Genomic DNA, 24,358 nt, shown 5'->3' with positions numbered 1-24,358 from the left:
TTTCAATTTCATTCAAATGAGATAATAAAATTGGAGGGACCATAGTGTCTATTACTACACATAAAGAGATTGAGTCATTAATTTGATATGCATCTTCGTCATCTACTTCATCACTTTCAATCTGACCCCTTGGTTTAGTTTTTATTATGATCCTCCAAATTTTATTACATTTTCTAAGGTAAGATAAGAAATATATTTGTCTTGCATTTTGTGCAATGATGAAGGGGTTAAAGCCTCTATATCTTTTGGAATGATAAGTCTCAATTATATTGTAATGATTATGTTTACTTATTCCTGTTGGGCGTGTTAGATCAAACCATTCATACTTGAATAAGACAATCATTTTTATGATTTCACCAATATATTCAAGCTTAACTATTTTATTAAGTTTTCCATACCAATTACAATCACCATCACTTGAATTTTCTCTCACACTAACCCCACTGTTGTTTTTTTTTTCTCCCTCTACATGATTCAATGATTTGTAATTTATACCCGTTAACGCAATAAATTGGCCAGCAATATACTTTATTTTTTGGACCTCTGAACAAGTTATATAGGTCAATATCTGTAGTACTATTACTGGAATCACGCACATACACATTCCATTAAATATGTCAATTAATTGATGTTTGATGAATATAAAAAGTCAATAAACTAAAATGTTAGATAAATTTCATGATGTACATAACTTTTGAACCATGATGAAAATTAATGAAGGCATTCGTGACCATATAATTGTTCAAAATATCTATAAACATTGCAACATCATTAATGAAATTTAAATAACCATGATCGAGAAAAGAATTTAAAGCAATCATAAGTCATATACGTTCTAAATGGTTGAACTCTATCACAATTTAACAAGATGTGCAAGTGTGCGACATCTGATTCATTACCTAAAATCTATCGTTCTTCGCATTTTCCAAATGCACAACCTGATTGGTTGAATATAGATAGAGTTGGCTTATTACTACTTTTTCCCTTATCATCATTTCGACCAACTCGAGTTCTCCTGGATTGAATATGAGGTTCGAAATAGTATGTGCAAAAATTTAACATCTCATTTGATATGTATGCCTAGCATATGGATCCTTCCACTTGAGCTATATTTTTCACAGTCCTTTTGAACTCTCTAATTTTTCGTTCAAATGGATAAATCCACCTGTATTATACTAGTACACATACACGTACTTCATACGCTAAGTGTATAGGCAAGTGTTTCATGGAGTCAAAGAAATCAGAGGGAAGTATTCTCTCTAAGTGTATAGGCACGTGCTTCAATTTTTGCTTTTCTTTATTTTCCTTGATTGCTTAAAAGTTCTTCTTTCAACTTATTCTTTTTTACAATTTTGATTTGATTAATATATACTTTAATAGGTTTGAAAGATGTTAACATAATGATACATTTATTCACAATTAGGTATATTGATGAATCCATATTTTTACTGATATTTTAGCATAATTCTAACACAATTAATAAGAAAAATATATGAAGAAAGCAGAAAAACTCAAAAAAAAAAAAGAGAAAGAATTGAAGTTTGTGTACATATGTAGTTATTTTAGCAATTGTAGAAATTTTGCTTAGAAATTAAGTTTTTAATCTTGTTTTTGAAGGAATAAATTGAGCAAGGATCATGGAAATGGAGGCTTGAAGACAAGGAAGAAGAAAGAAGCAAGTTTGGACTCCAAAAACACAGGACCAAGAAAGTGCAGAGTGGGCGTGATCACTATTATCAGTAAAAGTGATCACTCTAGAGTTCAAAAAAGAAGAAAGCCTGGGCGTTATCACTTTTATCAATAAAAGTGAGCGTTTCAGACAGCCTTCAACCTGGCGAGTTGCGCGTAATCACTTTTATTCATAAGAGTGATCACACGCAACCACTTGAGCTCTGCGTAATCACTTTTATCAGGAAGAGTGATAGTTCCAGAGAGCCATCAATATCAGGAAAGTTGCGCGTGGACACTTTTTCTCATAAAAGTGTTAACGTGCAACCATAAACCTTCTGTGTGGCTACTATTTCTCATAAAAGTGTAACGCGCAATTTTGGGAAATTCTATAAATAACAGAAACGTGCAGATTTTTCAGAGTTCAGTTTTATTTTTTCATTTTTCTGTTAGATCTCGTTGAGAGAGATTGAGAGAGAAGATTGGGGTCAAGTCTTGAAGCTTCCACAAAGAAGAATCAGATTGGAGCTTCCGGCCATGACTTCTTGGAGTTTTTCTTCTTCTCCTTCTTCTTTCTCTTTCTCTTCTCCCATGTCTGAGTAGTTTTCTTGTAGTTAGGGGTTTATGGAACTCGAATTGATGTATTAATTTGACTCTTGCTTCTGAATTTTGAGTTCTTAGATTAATTGAATTGTGAATTCTGTTTTTCTTGCAATCTATGAATGGAAATTCATTTGATTCATCTTAGAGGGACAATTACCAATGGAAGTTGGATTTGCTTCTCCGATCTGAGTTAGCAATCAGAATTTGGGGATTTCTTAGGGATAAGGAGACCTAATTTTGCAATCTTAAGGTTCTAAGTCTTAATGCAACTTGGAATTGAACTTCACCTAAGGGATTAGGGTGGTTTAGTTGCTTGTTAGGGTCAATGAGTTAAGGAATTAGCCTTTGGCTATTACTATGCGAAACTGATTGTTAATTAACCAAGTTCTTGAATGTTTAGAGGCATAATTGAATTAATACTGATATTCTTGTGAAGTAAATTCCTAACTATGCTTCATTCCTATCTCATTTCATTACATACTCTGTTTTTCTGCAAGTTCTTTGCTTTAATTGCTTTGGTTTACTGCTGTTATATGTTACAAATCTCATTCCAAAATTCGTATGGCTCAAATGGTTACAATTCTGTGAAGTGGTACTTGAAACCTAAATTCCCTGTGGAGACGATATTCTGATCTTAAATTTACTCATCACTTGCTGCAATCCTAGTGCACTTGCTAGTGTTAGATTGCGAACAACATATATTTATTTTACATACTCATTATGAGTCACCTTTCTTTTAAATTGTGATAGATGTTCAAGAAGTAAATGTCCAACATGCACAAGTGCAACATCAAAGAAAACCTTATATTTGTACTTTCTAATGGAAAATAAAATGAAAGTTTGTTTAGTCACCTTAAAATATCCATATTCATTAAGCCATTAATGTCTATATGGATTTGGATGTTTCTTTCTTGGTAGGTTAAATTTTTTAATCAATAAGTTGCTAGCAACATTAGTATAACTTCAACTATAAATAATCATATTTACATATCTTGTAATTGATCTGACACTTGGTATGAAAGATATAATCACATTACTTTTCATGACCATCTTTTATAGATTGTATGTGAAGAGCATGCTTAACAACAAGCATATTTTTATATAAATGTTCAACAACTTCAACGTTACTACAATCTTTCAATGGTGATATTTTATCATCACTTAAGCTCCACTTTCTATGTCTCTATTATCCAACATAATTAATACTCTTTTGTTTGATCTTTCTAAAGTAACATGTCCAATTCTTTGATACTTAAAACATTTGATATCACATGATGTCGAAGATGAATTAGTTTCAATTTTACCTTTAGGAGCAATAATGATATGTTTGGTCTTCATATTTCCTTATGATTTGAAACAACCTTATTTATATTATTATTTTACTTCCAAGAATAGTTTGAAGATGAAGACATTTTAGAAGAACTTTTAGACTTTAGTTGTTTCTTTACTTGAATTGCTTTATGCAATAAATCTTTTATCTCTACATAATGTTATTATTCTACTACACTAGTAATCTCATTTTTTAAACCTCTAATCAACCTTGTCATAATTGTCTAGTCTTCTTCTACATTGACTCTTATCATGACTATCTTGATCTCCTTATAGGTCATTCTCCACATTCATGGAATCTTGATTTAAGTTTTACAATTTTCAATGCGAATCTCTATGATAATGACTTGACACAAATCTTTTTCTTATGATAACCTTCATCTCTTCATATGAACAAATAGGTCTTTCACCCTTTTTTTGCTTGTTCATCACCCATCAATCCCACTAAATATTAGCAAAATTAGTAAATTGCAATAGTAACTAATTTTACCTTCTCCTCTTTTAAGTAATTTTGACTATCAAATACATGTTCAACATTTTCCTCCTATTCCAAGGATAATTTTGGATCATTCTTTCTTTGAAATGTAGGAACTATCATATTGATGTTACTTAAGTGATTGTCGCCTCTTTATTTATCTCTTCTTCTCCTCTTATTATTTCTTCTACCAAATTACTTGTGTTCCTTTTCTTCATGATTACTTCACCTTGAAGGAGTTCTAGACTTGGATGTAGATTTTAAATTATCTAACCTTGCATTTGAGGCTCAAAATTATTCTTGAACAAAATTTACCTATGTTTTAAGGTCAAACTATCTTCCTCAACTCATAGTGAAGTGCTACAAAAAAAATTAGTAAAAAAAATCTTCACTCACACTCAAATTAATATTATAATCACTCATGTTTTACTCAATATTTAACTGTTTACCCTGTAATAATCTTACAACTCTTACATTTTATCACTCAACTCCTCATGAGCTCTTAAATTTAAAACTTTTATTTTATGATTCGATACAACAAAGAAGGGTAAAAGTAAAAAAAAAAATTAGTCAATTAAAAATAACAAGAGATTAATAAATAAAGAAATGAACAAATAAAATAAAATAGAAAGAAGAATTTTAGTAGATAAGAAATAAACAAGATATAATAAAAATTAAAAAAATAAAATATGAATAAAAATCAAAAGAAGAAGTATAATTTTTTTAAGGACAAGTGCATTAATTTTTTTATATTTTTTTTGTGGTATATATATATATATGAGTATTTTTTTAATTTTTTTAAATAAGTTACACAAAAAAAATAAAATGTGTAAACACAAATAAATAAGAATTTAGTAAAGGATAATAGAGAATAATGAACACTTGATTTTAAAAATCTAAACTCTGATACCAAATGATATAAACATGACAAAAAAAAAATGAATTATGTTAAAAATAAGAAAATAATAAAAAGGATAAAAACTTGATTCTAACTATGACCTATCAACAACATAAAATCTATTAAATAATGTAATTTTAAGTGTAACTTATGGGTGGAACTAATATGATAAAATTTAATTCTTAGCTTAAAAATTAAAGAAAAGTTTTTATTGATAAAAGCTCAACTTATATTTAGATTTAACTTGTTCATTTTGATTCACATATTCTTATTTATAGAAATAAAAAAAACAAATTTTTATTCTAGAGTAATATAAAATAATATTTATCTTAATATTTAAATTTAAACATATTCTTAATTAACAGAAAATTTTAAAAATTATTTTTTATTTTTTATTAAACTAATTCTTTTATTTATATTTATATTTTGAGTTTTCATCTATTTAGACTTGAGTAAATAAGATCATAATTTTATTTATGGTTCCTTCTTGAACTTTATTTTACGGTTCCAAATTGCTTTTTTTTCACTCGGGTTCCATAACTAGTTTTTTCAAAGCTTGTTGCATTTAAGTTGGATTCCTAACAATGAATTTTTTAATTTTAATTTTTATGCAATAAAATATAATTTTTGTTACTAATAAAAAAATATCATACTATATTTCTTATTTATATGTAGTTTCACTTAATAATAATAATATTTTTATCTTTGATATATTTATATATTTTTTATTTAAATAAAATTTTGGTTTCTTACAAATTATGATTTAAGCGTAATATTTTGATGTATTATATTTATTAAGCCTGTTTTGTAAGAAAATATAGATTATCATCTAAGAATTATATAATAATAAAAAAAAAATAGCTATTAATATAACATGTATTTATTATAACCATTATATTATGTATGAAATTTTCATTTATTTTTATATATATTACAACATTTTCATTTAGTTCTTTTAAAATAAGGAATTAAATAAATATTTGTTACATTTAGAGAGATAAAATGAAAAATTGAAAACAAAAGAGAACGAAATTTTGACGTATGAAATAAGGGAATGAATTATTAATAATTTTCAGTAATACGCCAGACCTGACCAGATGGATGGATAAGGGAAAAAAAACAAAAAAGGAAAAATGATCAAAACGGGAAGAAGATCGTGTGGGCAGAAGGAAGACGCGTTGTTGTTGTTGTGGTTGCATGATGGAAGAAGAGAGCAGTTACCATGCCACAGCTGATTCTCACACGAGCGCCCGCATCAAGCTCAACGTAGGTGGAAAGCTCTTCGACACTACCATTTCAACCTTGCGCTCCGGCGGTCCAGACTCGCTTCTCTTCGCCCTCTCCAACCGCCGCTCCAACGACCCCAACCCGGTTTTCATAGACCGCGACCCCGAAATATTCTCTGTCCTCCTCTCTCTCCTCCGCACCAACCACCTTCCCTCCACGGCGCACCGCTTCACCAAACAAGAACTCGCCGACGAGGCTCTCTTCTACGGCATCGACTCCCACCTCCGCTCCGCCACCGCTCCACCATCGTTCTCCGGCATTGACGCTGCCGTCGTCGGCTCCGTCCGTCCGGCATCCGAAGGTCTCCCGTCCACCTTCTCCGCCGCCAACAACGGCGCCGTCTGGATCGCCCACGGCGGTCAGATCTCTAGCTACGACCACAACCTCATCCATGCCGGCACCATCCGCACGCATCTAGACGAGATCGACTCGATCTGCAGGGTATGGCCAGAGATCGCCGCTGTCGGATCGGAATCCGACGCTGGACTCCACTTCTACAACTTCTCCGGCAGTCGCCACGTCGGATCGATCCATTGGAGCGATCCTTCAGATCCTCGGATTTTCAAGGCGTGCGTCAACGCCGTAACCGCTTCGGAAAGTTTCGTGTACGCTTCGTTCGATTGCCCGCACAAGGAGAATTGCATCCTCCAGGTGGATAAGGAGAAGCTTCAGATCGTGTCGCAGTTTGCTCGGCAATCGGGGAACCAGGCGAAAAACATGGTTCCCGGGAAGCTGACGTGGATTCCGGAGACCGGAATTCTCCTCGGAAGCGCGGTGACTGGCGGGGCGTTTGGATACTCCGGTTATGTACGGTTGTGGGACTGGAGGTCCGGCGAAGTTGTTTGGGAGACGAACGAGCCTGGTTCAGGACGGAGTAGTAGGTTCGGGGATTCGTTTGCGGATGTGGATGCTGACGTGGAAGGGTTGTTATTATTCAAGCTGTGTTCTAAGTCTGGGGATTTGGCTATGGCTGATATGCGGTTTTTGAAGGATGATCCTTGGATTTATTTGAAGGAGAAGAATCCTAGCTTGGTGAGTTATAGTGGAGAGGGGAAACAGAGTTTGTTGCATTGTTATATGGGGCAAGTGTTTGTGGCTAGAGATGGAGAGTTAGAGGTCTGGTCAAGGGTGCATGAGGGGAAAAGTGAGCGCGTTGGTGTTGCAACTGAAAGTGATGCTGAATGGTTTTATAGGAGGAATTTTGTGGATAAGAGAGAGGATTCCGAGAGAGGAATTATAAAGAAGATTGAAGGTGGTGGGAATAGGTTGTTTGTTAGTAGAGAAGATATTGAAGGAATTCAAGTGTGGGAGAGCTCTCTTTCTTCTGGGGCCATTTCCGTTTTGTGAAACAGGAATGGGCAGAGCTTTACTTAGGTAGGGTTTTCTCCTTGAAAAACTATGGAATTGGTTGAAGCTCTGATTTTGTGTCTTCAACTTTCTTTCAGGAGAAAGATTGTCAGTGATACTTTTGTCATTTTTTCTTTATTAATTTCGCTATTTTTGCCTGTCATGATAATGTTGATCATCATTTAACATTTAGGGGCAAAGTGTATACATTATTCTTAATGCAAACTTTTTTCTTGATTTTACAATTAATGCTATATTGTAGTCTTTATTTTTTCCCTCGTGTTGTAAACCATGTCGATTTAATATATTATTATTATACTATTGTCAAATCCCTTTCTTCTAGAGAATGCTCCTTTTCTTCCATCCATAAACTTCCTTCCACTATGGCAATTTAGTTTAATTTTGTGATGCAAGCTTCAGATCAATATAGTTTGTCTTTTCTTTTTCTTTTTCTTTTGTTTTTGTCTGACATTGTGGTGTGCACGGTGTTGTTGAAGGTCCATTGGATGGAGATTTCCCAGAAGTGATAGAGGAGTACTTGGAACATGGCTGTATGAAATGTAATGCCTTCAATCGTTGTGGTACCCTTCTTGCTGGTAAGTGTTAACCTTTCTCGTTTGGTGTGGCGCTCTTTCTCTTTTGATGCACGCAATTTTATGCCGCAAAGTTTTTGTCTTTTGATTTTGTGTAGTCATGTTTGTGCTAATAATTTGGTTTTAGAAAATGGGGTGTGGTAAAAACTGATTTTTATGCTTTTATCGATTTTAATGTTGAAGTAGCAACCTTTAGTGACTAAATCCCTTTTTCCATGAAGACCCAGCTAAGAAAAGGGCGTTGTTTTTACATGGATTGTGTATATAGGGTGTTTCTGGCAGTTTTCAGTGTGGGGTTTATGTGGAATTTTAGGGTTCTAGCATGCTAAGTTTAAATTTTGAAAAAATTCTGATTTTTTATTTTACTTCGACGTTTTTCTTTCCTTTTGGGATAAGATTTCAAGAGAAAATATTACAAATGGATTTCTTTCTGATTTTTCTGGGTGCTTCGTTTCTTGAAGCATCAATTGTTTCCATGCCGTGTGCTATTTGTTCAAATTTGGGTTGGGTAAATATTGTAGCAACATATTGTTGAACTGTTATGAAATGTTTACTGGAGTCATTCTACGGTATCAATTTTCTCAGTTTTGCTCTTGATTTGCTCAACTGAATCAGCTAGGTGCAATGATGGAAATTGTGTTATTTGGGATTTTGAAACCAGGGGCATTGCTAAAATGCTTCTCGATGATGAGTGTTCTTCTCCCATAACCAGTATCTGTTAGACAAAGTATGGCGATCGAATTCTTGTATCTGCTGCTGATAAATCGTTGATATTGTGTGAAGTTATGAGTGGTAAGAAGATAACACATAGTTTTGCAACAAACCCCACTACAAGCTTGCCTTCATCCGTGATCCTCAACCCCAACTATCTGCTGAGCATGTCCTTTCTCGTGCTCCTATTATTCTCGTCACAATGAAACAAGAAGAAAAAAATTTATTTACTGACCAATTTGTACTATATATTGATTGTCTTTCACATCAATTCATGCACAAGAAAATCATTTAGAGTGACAGTTTTTTACTTATCTTCAATGGATATTAGATTAGTATGTAGACTACTGTTTAAGCCCAAAATAGATAATTTATTTAGCATATAAAAATTTTACTACCATGTTATAATTAATCTTTTAATTTTATTTTTAATGCAATAAAATATAAACTGTTATTAATAAGAAAGAAATACCATATTATATTCCTTTTTTATATATAGTTTCATTGTTGTTTGATAATAGTGATATTTTTATCTCATTTATGCTTAAATAAGATTAGAGTAAACTATTATTTTGGTCTTTATTATTTTTAAAATTCATTAAAATAGTTCTTAAATTAAATAAAATGTTATTTTAGTGTTTAATGAATACAATAATTAATTTTTTTTGTTTAATTATTTTAGTTTAATATTTATATATATAATTGTTAATTAGTTTAGTCTCTAATAACACTTAAACTTTAGTTGTTTTGACACTCTTTGATAAAAAAAAAATTGAGTTATATCACTTTCATTAATTGTCATGTATCATGGTTAGCTAATTCTTAACATGTTAAGTTAGCTTTTTTTTTTTTTAGAATAACTATTTTCTTTGGCTTTATTTATAAAAAATAAAAGATTAAATTATTAAGATTAAGAAAAATAATTAATTTAGTTATATTTTTATAACTATAAATTTTATTTTAAAATACTTATGATATTAAATAACGTAGTTGGCATAGTTATTGCTTTGTAAATATACATTTAAAAAAAAGTATAAATTTTTTTAATAATTAATACATCTTAAATATATTATATGTTTTTTATAATTAGGATTAAAAAAATATTTAATTTTATTTTTTATAAAAAAGATTAGAAAGAGTAATATTTAAGTAATGATATAAATTAAAATAATTGGTAATTGTATTCGATGATGATTAAAATGATATTTTGCTTGATTTAAAAGATTGCATACATTAGGGATCAATGTGACATTTTGCTTAATTTATGAACTATTTTGTTGAATCTTAGAAATAATAAAGACGGCAATGAAATGGTAGTTTATTCAATAAGATTTTAGGTTTTCAAAAATTTATGATTCTTTTTTATTTGGTACATTTTTTTATTTTTTTAAATCTAGTCCCTTAAATTATTTTTTATTTTTATTTGATTTCTCTACTAATAATTTATTAAGTTGTTTTATTATTTGTTTATATAACATCTGAGTTGATTAAGACTAACTTTCTGAAAATGAATTGCAGATATTACGTTATCATCCATAATAATTTTATGTGTACATGAGTTAAGTTCGATATTTCATATATAGATATTTAAAAAATAATAAATTATTAATACAGAAACTTATGAAAAAGAAAAATTATTTTTAGAGAACTTATTTAGAAAAAAAAAGAAAAATATAGATAAAATAAAAAAATTATAAATTTTTAGGAGACTAAAGGATCATATTTAAATATATATATATATATATATATATTTTATATTAATGCAAAAATAATCGTATAATACAATCATAACTTACAAGATAAAAATAAAATTTATGAGTTTAATATCTTGCAGTAAATAAGGTAGACAACTCATTAAAGTTTAAACTTTAAACTTATAATATATATGAGACATAGAATGCTGTATTATAATGTTTATATATTAAAATGTTTAATCCTTAAATAATTAAACTTGTACACATAATATTTTATTTAAAACAAAAACAAAAACCTCTCACACACTGCGTAGACTATTAACTAATTACCATAATAATTCTAAATTACATTATCAACTAACTAACTATATTAATTATTTAAAAAATAAACACGTTCAATTTAATACTTTATTTTAAAAATTTAAGATAATGTTAGAAAGACACCTGGAATGGAAGCTTCAGCAAGTTCTGTTAACCTTTCCCATGCACCAATATATGGTCAAAATCCACTGATATAGCAACCGATATTGAACTCGAGGAGCTCATGATCACATGCTTTACTTAAAATAACGTTAAAAAGCAAGCATGTAAGCTTCAAAAAGAGGTACCATTCAATATACACGGGGAAAGAACTACAAATTTCTACCAGTTGCCATCTTTGACCCTCAAACACCAATATAAGCATAACTTATTTATTTCAAAAGGTAAAGCATAATATAAGGTATAATTATGGATCCCCCCTGCATACTACATATGAAACCATACAAAGTCCACCAACAAAACCATTTTGATTTCTAAATCCATTCATACCATAATTAAATTCCAAAATTTGGACTACAACAGCACAAGCCCAAGTTCTGATGGCTTCAGTGCTTCCCTTAATCGGTAGTTGTAAAGATAATAGTGAAGTTTACCATCCCCTGGTCCAAACTTCAGATGCTTCAAGAAAGATTCATTCTGCATGACATCCAATGCATTAAAAACATCATAGTCCTTTTGTTTTGCCACAATAAGAGCATCATTCATCAGCTGAGGAAAAGGGGTCTTTGTTGACACATTATAAAAGGAATAAGCCGCTTTCAAAGTTGAATAACTTTGGTTGCCAAGGATAGTAGAAGGAAGTGTGTAAAAGCTGACAAAGTCAGTGATCTCAAGAGTTTCAAAACATTCAACCACAAAACTATCAACAACATTCTCCTCTGGAAGAAGCCAATGCCCCACATCATTTTCATCGAATTCAGGAGCAACAACAAACTGACTCAAGTGATTCCTAAGCAACCTAGTCACTGCAGGAACATCATGGATTTTCATCTTCCTAAACCCTGGGGTAACTATTGACTCTGGTAGCTTGTAAAGCCTTATTGTTCTGCTCATTGTCATTCTTGCCCCAAGCCTAGAGAAACCAACATCAATTAGTTTCTTAGGATTTAAAGACCTATGCCAATATTGGCAAGTTGCTATTGGAGTAGGAAGAACCACTCCTGCAGTATATGCTGCCTGCCACATATTCTCCAAGTGCACCCTCCTTGTCACTTCTTTGATCATCACTGGGGCAAGCCTCTTTGATCTAAGCTTCTTATGAACACATAAAAAATTAACCTCTGCCATGTTAACAACCTCATCTCGAACTCGGATTCTAACCGGAATGCCTGTTATGAAGGCAACCAACTTCTTGGAACTCTTAACACAAACACCAATGTGCCAACTTCTAAAATAACCAGGAGGCTGCAAAGCCCACCTTAGAAATTCTTTTGAGTAGTTAAATCTGAACATGTTCTCATTATCCTCAACATAGTTATTTGCAAGAAGGGTATAAACCTCATTGCACATCTCTTCAGAGTTGATGTCACAAGTGACCCATTCATAGAGGTGAGGAAGGCTGTAAGGTTCTTGTTGGATCTCCGATAAAGGGGTTAGAGGTTCAATAGGGCCTTCTGGCAAACTTGGGTCTCCAACATCTTTGTATTGCCCCACTGGTTGTGTTTCCCAAAATCTATGCCTTTTTTCAAGAGGGAGAGATTCTTGACCATTTTGAGCTAGCTCAAGATCAATTTCAGAAGGTGCATTCCCATCTGGGATGGGATTTTTAGTTTCTTCTGGGGATCCATAAGAATCATTGCTATCAACCATTTGAAAAGTTTCCCCTGAAAGACAACATATCTGCTTTATCAATAAATATATTTGATGGAAGCAGAAGTACACACTATTTAAGACATACTCTTGAGCACACTTAACACACTTGCCTCATAAGTTGATCAATTTTGAAAAATCACTTAGATACATACTATTTTAAAAAACTTACCAATTATAATAAGTGTATTAAAGAGTAGTTGATGGCATTCTTCTTGATGTAAAAGGTACAGTTTTTCCATTGACCTGCTGCTAAAATTTTAGAACTATGTCTCTTAGGAGGAAAAGTAAAAAAAGAAAACTAACCCATATGTCTGAGATAACAATATTTGAGGTGTTGAAATTTCAATCCAAACCAGACCTTCCCTTTAATTCTTATTATAGTCACAAAAAAAAAATCATTTAAAAGAATAATAGCCAAACTATTATATAAGTTTTGATCTCTATAAACTATAGAAAATTTCCTTCAAGTGCTCAATATTACCAAAAAAAAAAAAAAAAAAAAACTGTACCGAAGGTGTACCATTAATATTATAATATCACTATTATACAATTCCATTTACTTTTGAACCAACAGAAAATAAGAAAAATAAAGGTTCTTTAAACCAAAAAAGAGATTTACCTCGGATTGCAGTTCTAAAGAAGCTGAACAATATAAACTAAAGCTCGGGTTTGTTGAAGAAGAGGTGTTAAGAGTTTAGAAGCAAGGCAATGGAGGAATCTAAGCTTTGGAAGAATATTAAAAGGGGTCTCCTTACATGTTAGTGCAAGAGGAATCTAAGCTTTCTTTTTATTAATTGATTCTTAAGTGTTTAATTCCAATATTTTTAAATATATGTAGCTAAATTTCCAAAAATATTATTTCAGAAATACCATTATTAAAAATTTATTTTTAAATAAATTAAAGTTCATGTATTTTAATATTTACGAAAATGTTTCATAAGTAAGAATGGAATTTGTTGAGTTACAATACAAGACATGGGACACTAGCTCATCCCCATCACTTATATAACAGCATTTAATAATTCATGACGATATAAATTAGTGTCTTGTTATTGACTTTAGGATGTTTGGTGAGAAATCAAAAATTAAAAAGTCTGTGAATAATTTTGAAATTATAGTGAGATTGTTTTAATGAAAAAAATTATTTTTAATTTCTTAACTACAGATTAACATTTACCTAAAATATTCACTCCTTATTGTGAGAATGCAAACTGCATAAAATAAGAAAACGATACATTTTTAAAAAAAAAAAATCAACTAAACTTAGGAATTTGTTTAGAAAAATGTAACATATTTGGGAATGATATATTTACCGGTACATGAATAATTTTGCCCAACTTGAAACAATTAGGCTCTTTATTCCTGACACCGTGACACGTTTTCGCAATATTCTTTCGGTTGCTATCTGAAACGACCTTTGCCGCCAAACACTACCTTCACACCTTACGGTAATCCATTCTCTCACTTTAATTTTTGATCTGACGCTATTGATAATTTATATTTAAATTATTTAATTTTTTAAAATAATAATTTATATCATAAATTTAACAAAAAAAATTGTAATCGATGTTTACTTGTGGTGCCGTTGATGCCTTGTGACTTGTGAGGACTTTGGGGATTTAACGAACTTACCTACCATCTGTTTGATGAAATGCCTGAACTAATGTGATAGTGTAAATCATGATTACCATTTTTTTTTCCTTTGTGTATGACTCACTGTTACATGCAAGGACGTTTTCTAAATGGCTTCTAATGTTTTCAAGCTAGTATTTTACCCTGATGTGTTTCCTACAATTTTCTATTATGCATACTTCAAGTAATTTCAAACATGAAATTGAATGAAGTGTGTGAAGTTTTATTCCTTTCCCATTTCAAATGAGTTTGTTTAAATTTATCTTTATACATTAATTGTTAAATTTGGCTGTCTAGTTATAAAATAAAGATTGTTTTCAGTTGATATACTGTTCTGTTGATTGTTGCTCCATTCATTGCAGGCACGAGCTTCTTGGAGGTTTCTCTCTTCTCATAAACACTTGACACTTAGAAGGTATATTTATAAATGATAAATCTGATCTGGATTAATCACTGCAATGCCATCAACGGTGATTTAAACCATTATGGAGACTAGGAAAAAATTGTCGTTTCTGCTTCGAAGTTGTGTGGCACATTCTGTTGCCTTGCAATGCCATGCCCAAAGTATTGTCCAAGGTTTGCTTCCCAACACCACACTTGAAACTGACCTCTTGCTAGCGTACTCTAAATTGGGCTTTCTTTGTGATTCTCGCAAAATGTTTGATAAAATGCTTGACAGAAAAAACAAGTATTCATGGAACATCATGATTGCCTCCTATGCCCAGAGATGCGTGTATTTTGATGCCTTAACAATTTTTCGAGAGTTCAAATGCTACGGCCTCAGGCCAGATCATTATACCTTGCCCCCATTGTTCAAGGTTTCTATAGGAGTAGACGATGATTGCATTGGAAATATGTGTCATGGTTTGGTGATAAGGCTTGGGTATGAAGGATATGTTGTTGTGGCAAATTCTATGCTTGAGTTTTATGTTAAATTTGGGGCATTGCCTCAGGCGTGTTGTGTGTTTTCTAGCATGTTATGTAAGGATTCTGTTTCATGGAATTTGATGATATCGGGGTATGGTAGGGCCAGCTTGTATTCGGATGCTATGTGTTGTTTCAGGGAAATGTCAAGTTTGAATGGGATGATGCGGGTGGATTTCATGACTCTTCCTAGCATTTTGAATGCTTGTGGAAATAAAGGAGACTTGTTGAAAGTGAGAGAAGTTCATGGGTATGTAGTGAGAAGTTTTGGTTTTGATGCAGATTCTGCTATTGGGAATGCATTGATCGATATGTATGGCAAATGTGGATGCTTGAATGATTCAGAAAAGGTTTTCAGGACCATGCACTACATGAATCTGGTCACATGGACCACCATGATATCTTGTTATGGGGTACATGGAATGGGGGAGGAATCTCTTTTGCTGTTTAAGAAGATGGTAGATAAAGGGCTTAAGCCGAGCCCGGTCACACTCACAGCAATCTTGGCCAGTTGCAGCCACTCAGGTCTGATAGATCAAGGCAAGCACATTTTCAGCTCAATTCGTTCACACTACGGATTTGAGCCTACTGTTGAGCATTATGCTTGTATGGTGGACCTTTTGAGCCGCTGTGGGTATCTTGCGGAAGCACTTCAATTGTTGGAAAGCATGAAATCATCAGCAACAGGAAGCATGTGGGGTGCCCTTCTTGCTGGTTGTGTAACGCACAAGAATGTTGAAGTTGGAGAAATTGCAGCTCATCGGCTATTCCAATTAGAACCAAATAATGCTAGCAACTATATAGCTTTGTGTGGTATTTATCAATCTCATGGCATGCTCAATGGTCTCTCAACTGTTAGAGCAAAAATGAGAGATTTGGGTTTGGTTAAAAGTGCCGGTTGTAGCTGGATCAATATTGCTGGAAGAACTCATAAGTTCTATCAAGGGGACCTATCTCATCCACTAGCTCGGATGATTTGCAAAATAATATATCAAATTAGCAATACTCGATTGTTGACTAATGATTTGATAGTATCAAATATGCTACATGATGATCATGCCTTCATCGTGGGTTTGTAGAGCATTAGAGGCAGTTCACCTGTTTAGGGCCAAGAAAGGCTCAGCATAAGAGTCATGTTCCAAAAATTTAAGTCACCTCCTTTAAAGGAAATGACCCACACAAGTATAAGTTTTGGATTATATGACCAGTAGTAGCACCGCATCAACCTCATTCACCTTCAAATCTTACTATTTGGTAATAGCTTGAACACTCAAATGGCCTACCATCTGTTGCTTTGCTCTGATACACCAAATCAAGGCTACAACTTCAAAGTGGACCAATTCCATAATAAAACAGCCTAAGAAAGCAATCTCGGAGAACAAGTCTAACATGAATAGAAAAGTGAAAAAACAATCAAGGGTATTTGGAACTTCCTTTTGTTATCGCTGCTGTTTTGCTGAGTTTCTGAATGCATGTGCTTATAAAACATTTGTTTTTGCCTTCTCTAGTCATGGTAGGCCTGGACCCAGAAGGAACACGATGCATAGTTGTTCTGTTGTTGTACCTCGGACGATGGCTGGTACTATTTTGAGGTCGTACCTCACGGTGGTCGCTAGATTGTTCTGATGCGACAGAGGGTGTTCTTGCATCAAGAAACACTCTAAGTGAGTAATAATTTTGACTAGGATTTTGTACAAGTAGAATTTCATATCCAAGAGGGTTTGTCCCCTGCTATTTATAGGAGTAAGTATATTTTGACTAGGGGGTATTACCATTTCAGTGACATCATGCTATTAGGTGATGTTAGGGAGCATGGCAAGAGCCTACTAGAATCAAACTGAATTGGAATGTGCCATGCCTGATCCACAGGGTTAGGTGTCCTTCCCTGGACCAAGTGACTACTAGTTAGTGATCTGTGCCCACTATAAAATCTTATACAAAGTCAATACATGATGAACATAGTATAAAACGTCAATGTATCTAGAAAAATATGGTGTGAATTTTGTAAAACAAAAATAGGTACATATAGTTCAATTATTATTTTTTTTATCACTACTTTATTTGATGCAAAAGGCCTACATAAGAATAAACTTAGAACTAGATTACATTTTTGTAAAACAATAAATGTTTTAAAAATATTAGAGACTCCCTTATTTTTATCCCGACTTCATTCATATTGTTGTTAATCAAATATTGTATCTTTCATTTGTCCATTTAAACCAATTATGCATCTCGTTAGACAAAATTATATCCTAAATATTTCAGCATTCATGTAAAGCTGCAAGAGAAACCAAATAATGCTGTAGTAAAAACCTGCATGGGAATCAAATTTACAGGTGAAATCAAAACAAATATTGTTTAGGACATGGTATGCACACTGTTTATACCATATATCCAATTCTGCATTACAAGTGTGCTACTTGAGTGTTAAACATGTTTATTCTATTAAATCTTGTTTTGTCAGGACTAAGTGGGGATGGTCTTGTGGTACAAACCGCGGTGAGTGGGTTTGATACGCATCATGTATGTAGTTTGAATTTGATCAATTTAGGGAATGACAAAGTTATTCCAACATTCAATTGCTTTGATTTTTAAATTAGTTTTTCAATTTTTATTTTATTAAAAATGATAAATACCTTTGTTGTTGGAAATTTAAATATATTTTAAAATACACAATAAATATAATATAATAATGCAATGAAAGAAAATAAATATTCATCTAAATTGTCAATTATTCCTTCATACATGTCGATTGTCATGAGTATAAAATTATGTTGTAATGTAGTTAAAAATATATATATATTTTTTTGTATTTTGTTCCTTTTACCATTTTTTGTCTAACTTTTAAGATTTAGACCTAAAAAGTTAACAATCTAAACAAATTCTTTTAATTTTAAAAATAGAATAATTTAATTGGCATGAAGAATTGAAATATCAAAATTACATTGAGTTTAAATTAGAAGGATTAAAAGTATGTTTGGAATAATTTAAAAAGTTACTATTTAAAAAAGATAAAATTACTCTTTTCATTCTTTAATTCTAAGTTAAAATTAATTTTTGTTCTTTAACTTTTTATTAGTTCATTTTAGTCTTTTAACTTATAAAAAAAATTTAAATATGTTCTTTTTCATTAAAGACCCTAACTCCTAATTTTGTTAGAAAGTTTTATTATTTTGTGCCACATGTACTATGTGTTAATGTTCATCGTCTTCTTCCTCAGATCTTTGATCTAGTTTTTGATAGTTTTTCTTCTTCTTTCTCCGTTTCATCTTCATTTTCTTACACTCAAAACTTCATCTTTTTACCACTAACACCAAGCATCTACCCTCAAATTCCAAATCATAAATAACCTAACTTTTTAATACTCATTTTTCATTTCCAATATATTTGAACACAAATTCTCATTTTTCATTTTATTAATTTTTCATGCTACCTTGACCTTCCAAGCCTTCATTAACAAAAATATTGTGTTCTAGAAGCTTAAAATATAATATGAAAATAAACATAGACCGCCAAAGATAGAAAATGAGTATTTAGAAATTTAATTTGTTTATGGTTTGAGATTTGGGAGTGAGTACTTGGTGCTAATGATAAGAAGATAGAATTTTGAGTATAAAAATATGAAGATGAAAGAGAAAAGAAAGAAGAAAAATTGTTTAAAATAAGATCGAAGATCTGAGAAAAAAGACGATGAATAATAACATATAGTACTCGTAGCACAAAATGACAAAACTTTCTAACAGAGTCAAAGTTTTCAACAAAAAAATGACAAAACTTTTTAATAGAGTCAAAGTCTTCAACGAAAAAAGACCTGTTTAAATTTTTTTTTAAAAGTTAGAGGACTAAAATAAACTAAAAAAAGTTAAAAGACGAAAGTAAATTTTACTCTAAAGTTAAGGGACGAAAAGAGTAATTTTTTTTTAAAAAAATTAATAAATATTATAAATAAATTAAATAAAACCCCACTAAAAATACAATTGAGAGTAAAAAAAATTGCATTAATTTTGTATCCTAAACATGGCCATCACTGCATAATATAACAACAAAGTCATTTATATCGAAATTAAATGGCGTAATTTTTCCATCTAATCTTTCTAAAATAAAAAAATATTTTAAATAAAAAAATAGAAGATATTATTTTATAATATTTTTAAAAAAATTTGTTGGTTTTGACTCTATCTAAGTATTTTTATATTTTCAAATTTTATGAAAAGCAAAGTTTTTATCTATGGTTTCTAAAGCGATTTTTATTCAATTTCATCCGATGAGTATTGATATTTATATTTTACAAACTAAATTAATGCATTTATTTGTGTGTGAGAAATTAATAAAATTCATAATCTCAACGTTACCTGCCTTATGAAATTGGGTCAAAAGTTTATAGTCTTAAACTCTTCAAGTGAAAAATAGGTTTAAGATTGAAAATTCATTAATATTGCGCAAAAATAGAAAAAAGATATCTAATTACAAGTGTATGGAATGGATATCAAGGATGAGATATTTGCTTAACTCTGGACAAATAGCTAGGTTTGTGGAATTGGAAATCTTAACCTTCATGTTGTATGTTTTTTGCATATATAATTTATGATCTTCTAGTAGGTTTATTTGCATTCTCAAAGGGGTGAAATTGGAATAAAATTAAACTTGTTCTACCTCCTCGTATTTGTATACGTATAGGTACTTTTATCCCCCGAATTATGGGGCTGTAAGTTATGCTATTGTGTGGCCTTTTAACTATTTTCTATTAAATTTGCCTATACTATGCCATACAAAGACCAATGCTCTGTTAGTCAAGCGTTTGACTGTTTTAAATTGACGTAAAATTGGCTTAGACCTCCAAAAATTAAATTACTCTTATGAATCGCTCATGATAAATTATTAACAAATGAAAAATAACAACATTGAGGTATATTTGATTTTGATATATGACCTAGGTGTCATTTTGCAACCAGAATCCATCATGCATGTATTAAATGATTTTTTTTATGCATTTGAAGTCTAGGACTATTTAATTTCTCAAGTAGTCTAAGTAATTGAATTAAGTTTAATATGGTTTCTTAACATGATTAATAATCATAATGATTGGAATTTTATTTTTGGCATAACAATTTGAAAAACTTGATCTGCGATTTTATGTTAGTTGAAATTAAATGTCGATGATTTTATATTAGCTAGAAAGAGTACAACAACCTGTGGGGGTCTCCTTAGTGGAATGACAAGCAATTTTGTATAAAGTGAGATTATGTTCTATTGATACTTAACTTTAGACCATTTTTCTTGGTTTACAATTAATTATGACTAGATTTTTTAAATGTTAATTTGGAAGTTAATTCTAGAAAGGCTCTTTAGATAATTTTAGCTAAACAAATATATGATTAATGTTTTTATTTCATTTAGTTTTTATTATTGTTATTATTAGTAATAATAATAATAATAATAATAATAATTTATCAAGCATTGAAAATATAATAATAAAAAAAGAGTAAAATACGACATTAAGTTGATGGTATAAAAAAGTCGCTGCAGGTAAGAAAATGAGATTAGTGAAGAAGAAGAAACGTGAAACATCTCAGCAGGCGATGGAAGAAGATTTTGATTTCGAGAAGAAGGTTTCGATTAAAGAAACAATGGAGATTGATCCAAAAAAAATCATTGTTTTGCTTCGTGGTTTCCTTCAAATTCAGCAACGAAGGGCCGAAGCATATTCCAAGCTCAAAAGGTTAATTAGTTTCGTGCACAAGGCTTGGTTTGGATTTCGCTAAAATAAATGTTTTTTTTTTCTTTATGATTGTATCTCTTTTGCACGAGTTATTTCAATCCACGGCTTTCATCAATATCAGTGATATCGATACTTTAGGGTTCACATGTGAGCTTCACGCAAATAAAAAGAAAGTGATATTGACACAGGGAAGTGAACCCAAATTTTTTTTTAATTTTATTTTATGTTATTTGAAAAGGATTCCATAATATGTAATTGATGTCCACAAATATTAGTAAATTTCACAAATCCTAGATATTCAATTTTTTTTATAATTTTTTTATGTGGAAATTAATTTTTCTTTGGCTTTGTGATGCATATATGTGAAGGAATGATGCTAGACATGCGCCTTTTCTTCTATCATGAAAATTCATACCACAGCGTGTCAATGTTACTTTTTTCCACTAATTGTTTAATACATTGGAAAGTGTCACTGTAGTGTTTCCTAATTTGACGCTTTGGTATGATATCTAACTTGGCAGGGGGTTTTCTGACTACATGGCTTCTGGGGGAGAATTGGCTTATAAGCAGCTTTGCAGTGAAATCACAATAGAGTTTAATGATTGCTCGAAAAAAGTTTGACGCATGATCCCCAAACATTATTGTTTTTTAAAATAAAAATGGCCTTTTGTTTAATTTTACTGTATTTGTTTAACTTTTCCCCCCTTTTTCTGATTTAGCATAGGTCCTTGAAATGGAGTCACTATTCCGGGGCCCTGATTACTGTCGAGTCGATCTAGCACAACTCCTTAGAGCTGTTCAAGATCAAGAAAAGCAGAAACTGCATCTGGTATGTATCTGTTTTAGTTTAAGAATAGGAAAGTTCCTCTACTGAAAACAAATTTCAGTGTTTGTATTGATTCAGGAAACTTGTATTCCTTTTTTATGGATTTGTCTTCTTGTACTGTGCTTTTTATGCCTTCTCTCTTGGTGACGTTGATGATGAGACTAAAACAAGCAACCATATATATTTTGAATTTGTTTATGTGTATTATCTGGATATCATGTGAAAATTCTTGTCAATTGTCTATCCAGCTTTTATTCAACCGTTATTACTTGTTGAAGCGTTTCATTAAGGTTGTGAGCACAGAAATCCTGTCTAATTCACTACAAGTAGTGACATAATCAGTTCATCTTGTAGGAATGCTGAACCTTTGTGTTCAAGTTTCATGCCCTCAAGGATGTGGCATGTGCCTTTAACCCCAAAGTTGCTCAACCAGTTAGGCCTCTCTTCAGTAACTTAAATGGTTAGTTCATCGTAGGATTCTTTTCTTTCCCTTTTCCTTTTTTGGGACCTGCAAAGCATGAGCTTCAAACTACCTGTTTCAGTGACCAAAAAACAGAAGTTTATGCACTCAGTAGCACTCTTGGTTGGACTAGGCTAGTTTCTTCAACCTGATAATACCTGCCGTGATGCACATTCAGACAACACCTCTTTAAGTGAGTCTACTTTAGTGTGGTCGCCTGGAACATGCTACTGCATGTATATTTAAACCCTGCTAGTTTTACCCAAAAACAAAACGAATGTAAACCCTGAAAGGTCTAGTCAATATTTAGACATTTATAAGAATGACTTGAAGTTTCTTAAGTTGCTCATACTCAAGTTTTATCTTTTAAGTTTTCTATGTTGGACTAATTCGACTCAACACAGTTTTTTACAGATGTATATTCAATCACTCTATAACCTATAAGGTAAAAATAACTACTTTGTTCAATGGAATGATTTTTTTTACTTTTTCCTCTCTTTCCCTGGTGATGTTGCTTGCAGTTTGTTTAATCTTAAAAATTTTGATTAGATCATCTGATATCAACTAGTTATTCTGCTTGCACGACATTGTGTTCGTGAGTAGAACTCCTTATTATTTTACATTGCACTATTTTGCTTCTTGTAACCCATGTAATTGTCGTTCATTCAAATGTTTAGTCTTTGCTGACAATTACTATACTTTAAAAGACAGCTACAATTCAGGTGTTAAAGAAAGCTGGTCGCCCATCTGAACGTTTGGTGAGCCATGAGAATTGCAAATATACAAAGCCAACAGAGCACGAGTGTGTTCATGTTCAGGAGATTACTGAAGAGGCAGAAGCGGATGCTGAGTATGACAATGCTCTAAAGGAAGCTATTCGAGGTGTCCAAGATGCTGTCATAGCCATAAATGAACATCTAGAAGAAGTCAGATATGAAATTGCTGCCCTTGAAGCAGAGTGATTCTTGGCCAGGGCTGTTACTAAAATATTACTGATTGCATTCTCATTCAAACATGTAATCATTTGCCTGTGAATGGATAGGTTCAGACGCTCAGTGCTAACAAATATTGTTATTGGTCTACAACTTGTGAAATGTATATAGACACCCTAAAGTGCAGCTCATGAATTTTGTTCAGTCATCAACAAATTATATTAAACCGGTAAAAGAAATTCAAGATTACTTAACATCTGTTAAGAACTCTGGTACTTGATGAAAATGCCTGGCCATTTATCTGATTAGGAGTTCGGGTTCTGACTTCTGAAGTTTTGGTGGAGCCAACTACTTAGCCTGTTTTGCTTTATAAGTTAACTATGCAGTGTTGCACCGTGTAAAATCAATTTTGTACAATACAAATGGTAATTTTAGATTCATGGGGAACGAAATCAAATTTGTAATTGATCATAGTATAAGGTCAATTTTTTTAGCGTTTTCGTTAATGAAGTATAAGTGAAATTTAGAATTGATTTTAAGAGTGAGGTTTATAAATTTTATATTTTATTTACATTTTAAGAGTAGTTTTACTTTATCTATTAAATATATTTTTTCTTAACTCTCTTTAAATATATCAGAAATGAATACATGAATATTTTTAAAAATTATGTAAAAAGTTTCCTTTTCCCAAAAAAAAAACAAAAAAATAAATACAAAGTAGAAAACTCATATCTTTAGCATATATCCTTTTTGCTGTCACTTTCCCCGGTAAAATAATTGGGAAATTTAAAATATAAAGTATATGAATAATATCTTTTTAAATTGTTTATTGTGAAAATTCATTTAAAATTATAAGAGTCTCCATGCTAACTTTTCTATTCTAAGAGGTTAAATAGTTGCTTGAAGGTATCCTATGTGCAGATATTTGTAGTGTTTTGCATGGTTGACTAGGATCCTTTAGATAGTAGATGGAATTCCTCAACTTCATCCGCAAGAAATGAAATATTGTTTTCAATTGTTTTGAAAATACAATTAAAACTATTTAAATGTTTGCTGTCCTCAAGTTTGATAAACTTTATGTTTTAGAATTTTAAGAATTTTTCAATTATCAAAAGTTTGATTAATAT

The 24,358-nt window shown here is 31.5% G+C and overlaps 4 protein-coding genes across 5 annotated transcripts; 3 read left to right on the top strand and 1 right to left on the bottom strand.

The window, feature by feature from the left end:
- Positions 1-6,065: 6,065 nt before the first annotated feature.
- On the top strand, positions 6,066-9,406 carry LOC113855014 (BTB/POZ domain-containing protein At3g09030). 2 transcript variants are annotated; one of them, XR_003502815.1, is made up of 3 exons: positions 6,066-7,634; positions 8,105-8,203; positions 8,816-9,406. XR_003502815.1 is itself a non-coding variant. In XM_027486429.1 (2 exons), exon 1 carries the CDS (start codon positions 6,171-6,173, stop codon positions 7,605-7,607), a length of 1,437 nt encoding a protein of 478 aa, XP_027342230.1. In that variant the 5' UTR covers positions 6,096-6,170; the 3' UTR covers positions 7,608-7,634; positions 8,105-9,291. The 2 variants fall into 2 exon arrangements, 1 of the variants encoding a protein (XP_027342230.1); XM_027486429.1 differs by having other exon boundaries at positions 6,096-7,634; positions 8,105-9,291.
- A 2,033-nt stretch (positions 9,407-11,439) lies between these two features.
- LOC113856402 (glycylpeptide N-tetradecanoyltransferase 1-like) lies at positions 11,440-13,389 on the bottom strand. The gene is made up of 2 exons (XM_027488204.1): positions 13,358-13,389; positions 11,440-12,749 (listed from the first exon to the last, which is right to left on the bottom strand). Exon 2 carries the CDS (start codon positions 12,733-12,735, stop codon positions 11,440-11,442), a length of 1,296 nt encoding a protein of 431 aa, XP_027344005.1. The 5' UTR covers positions 12,736-12,749; positions 13,358-13,389.
- Positions 13,390-14,083: 694 nt separating this feature from the next.
- On the top strand, positions 14,084-17,450 carry LOC113856226 (pentatricopeptide repeat-containing protein At5g04780, mitochondrial-like). Its single transcript, XM_027487960.1, has 2 exons — positions 14,084-14,186; positions 14,733-17,450. The coding sequence occupies exon 2, from the start codon at positions 14,856-14,858 to the stop codon at positions 16,371-16,373; it is 1,518 nt and encodes a 505-aa protein (XP_027343761.1). The 5' UTR covers positions 14,084-14,186; positions 14,733-14,855; the 3' UTR covers positions 16,374-17,450.
- A 3,387-nt stretch (positions 17,451-20,837) lies between these two features.
- On the top strand, positions 20,838-23,733 carry LOC113854914. The gene is made up of 4 exons (XM_027486248.1): positions 20,838-21,013; positions 21,535-21,628; positions 21,738-21,842; positions 23,007-23,733. The coding sequence occupies exons 1-4, from the start codon at positions 20,874-20,876 to the stop codon at positions 23,259-23,261; spliced, it is 594 nt and encodes a 197-aa protein (XP_027342049.1). The 5' UTR covers positions 20,838-20,873; the 3' UTR covers positions 23,262-23,733.
- The last annotated feature ends 625 nt before the right edge of the window (positions 23,734-24,358 follow it).

This window comes from Abrus precatorius, unplaced genomic scaffold (assembly GCF_003935025.1).
Source record: "Abrus precatorius isolate BTA unplaced genomic scaffold, Abrus_2018 Scaffold11, whole genome shotgun sequence".
Taxonomy (NCBI): domain Eukaryota; kingdom Viridiplantae; phylum Streptophyta; class Magnoliopsida; order Fabales; family Fabaceae; genus Abrus; species Abrus precatorius.
The sequence above is the reverse complement of the archived record's forward strand: the minus strand, read 5'-3'. Positions and strand labels throughout refer to the sequence as shown.

Excerpts from the sequence above, each read along its gene's own strand:
- LOC113855014 (XM_027486429.1), top strand. The coding sequence starts at position 6,171 with ATGATGGAAGAAGAGAGCAGTTACCATGCCACAGCTGATTCTCACACG.
- LOC113854914 (XM_027486248.1), top strand. The coding sequence starts at position 20,874 with ATGGAAGAAGATTTTGATTTCGAGAAGAAGGTTTCGATTAAAGAAACA. Across the intron at positions 21,014-21,534 it reads GCATATTCCAAGCTCAAAAG|GGGGTTTTCTGACTACATGG; the intron begins GTTAATTAGTTT and ends CTAACTTGGCAG. Across the intron at positions 21,629-21,737 it reads TTAATGATTGCTCGAAAAAA|GTCCTTGAAATGGAGTCACT; the intron begins GTTTGACGCATG and ends GATTTAGCATAG.
- LOC113856226 (XM_027487960.1), top strand. The coding sequence starts at position 14,856 with ATGGAGACTAGGAAAAAATTGTCGTTTCTGCTTCGAAGTTGTGTGGCA.
- LOC113856402 (XM_027488204.1), bottom strand. The coding sequence starts at position 12,735 with ATGGTTGATAGCAATGATTCTTATGGATCCCCAGAAGAAACTAAAAAT.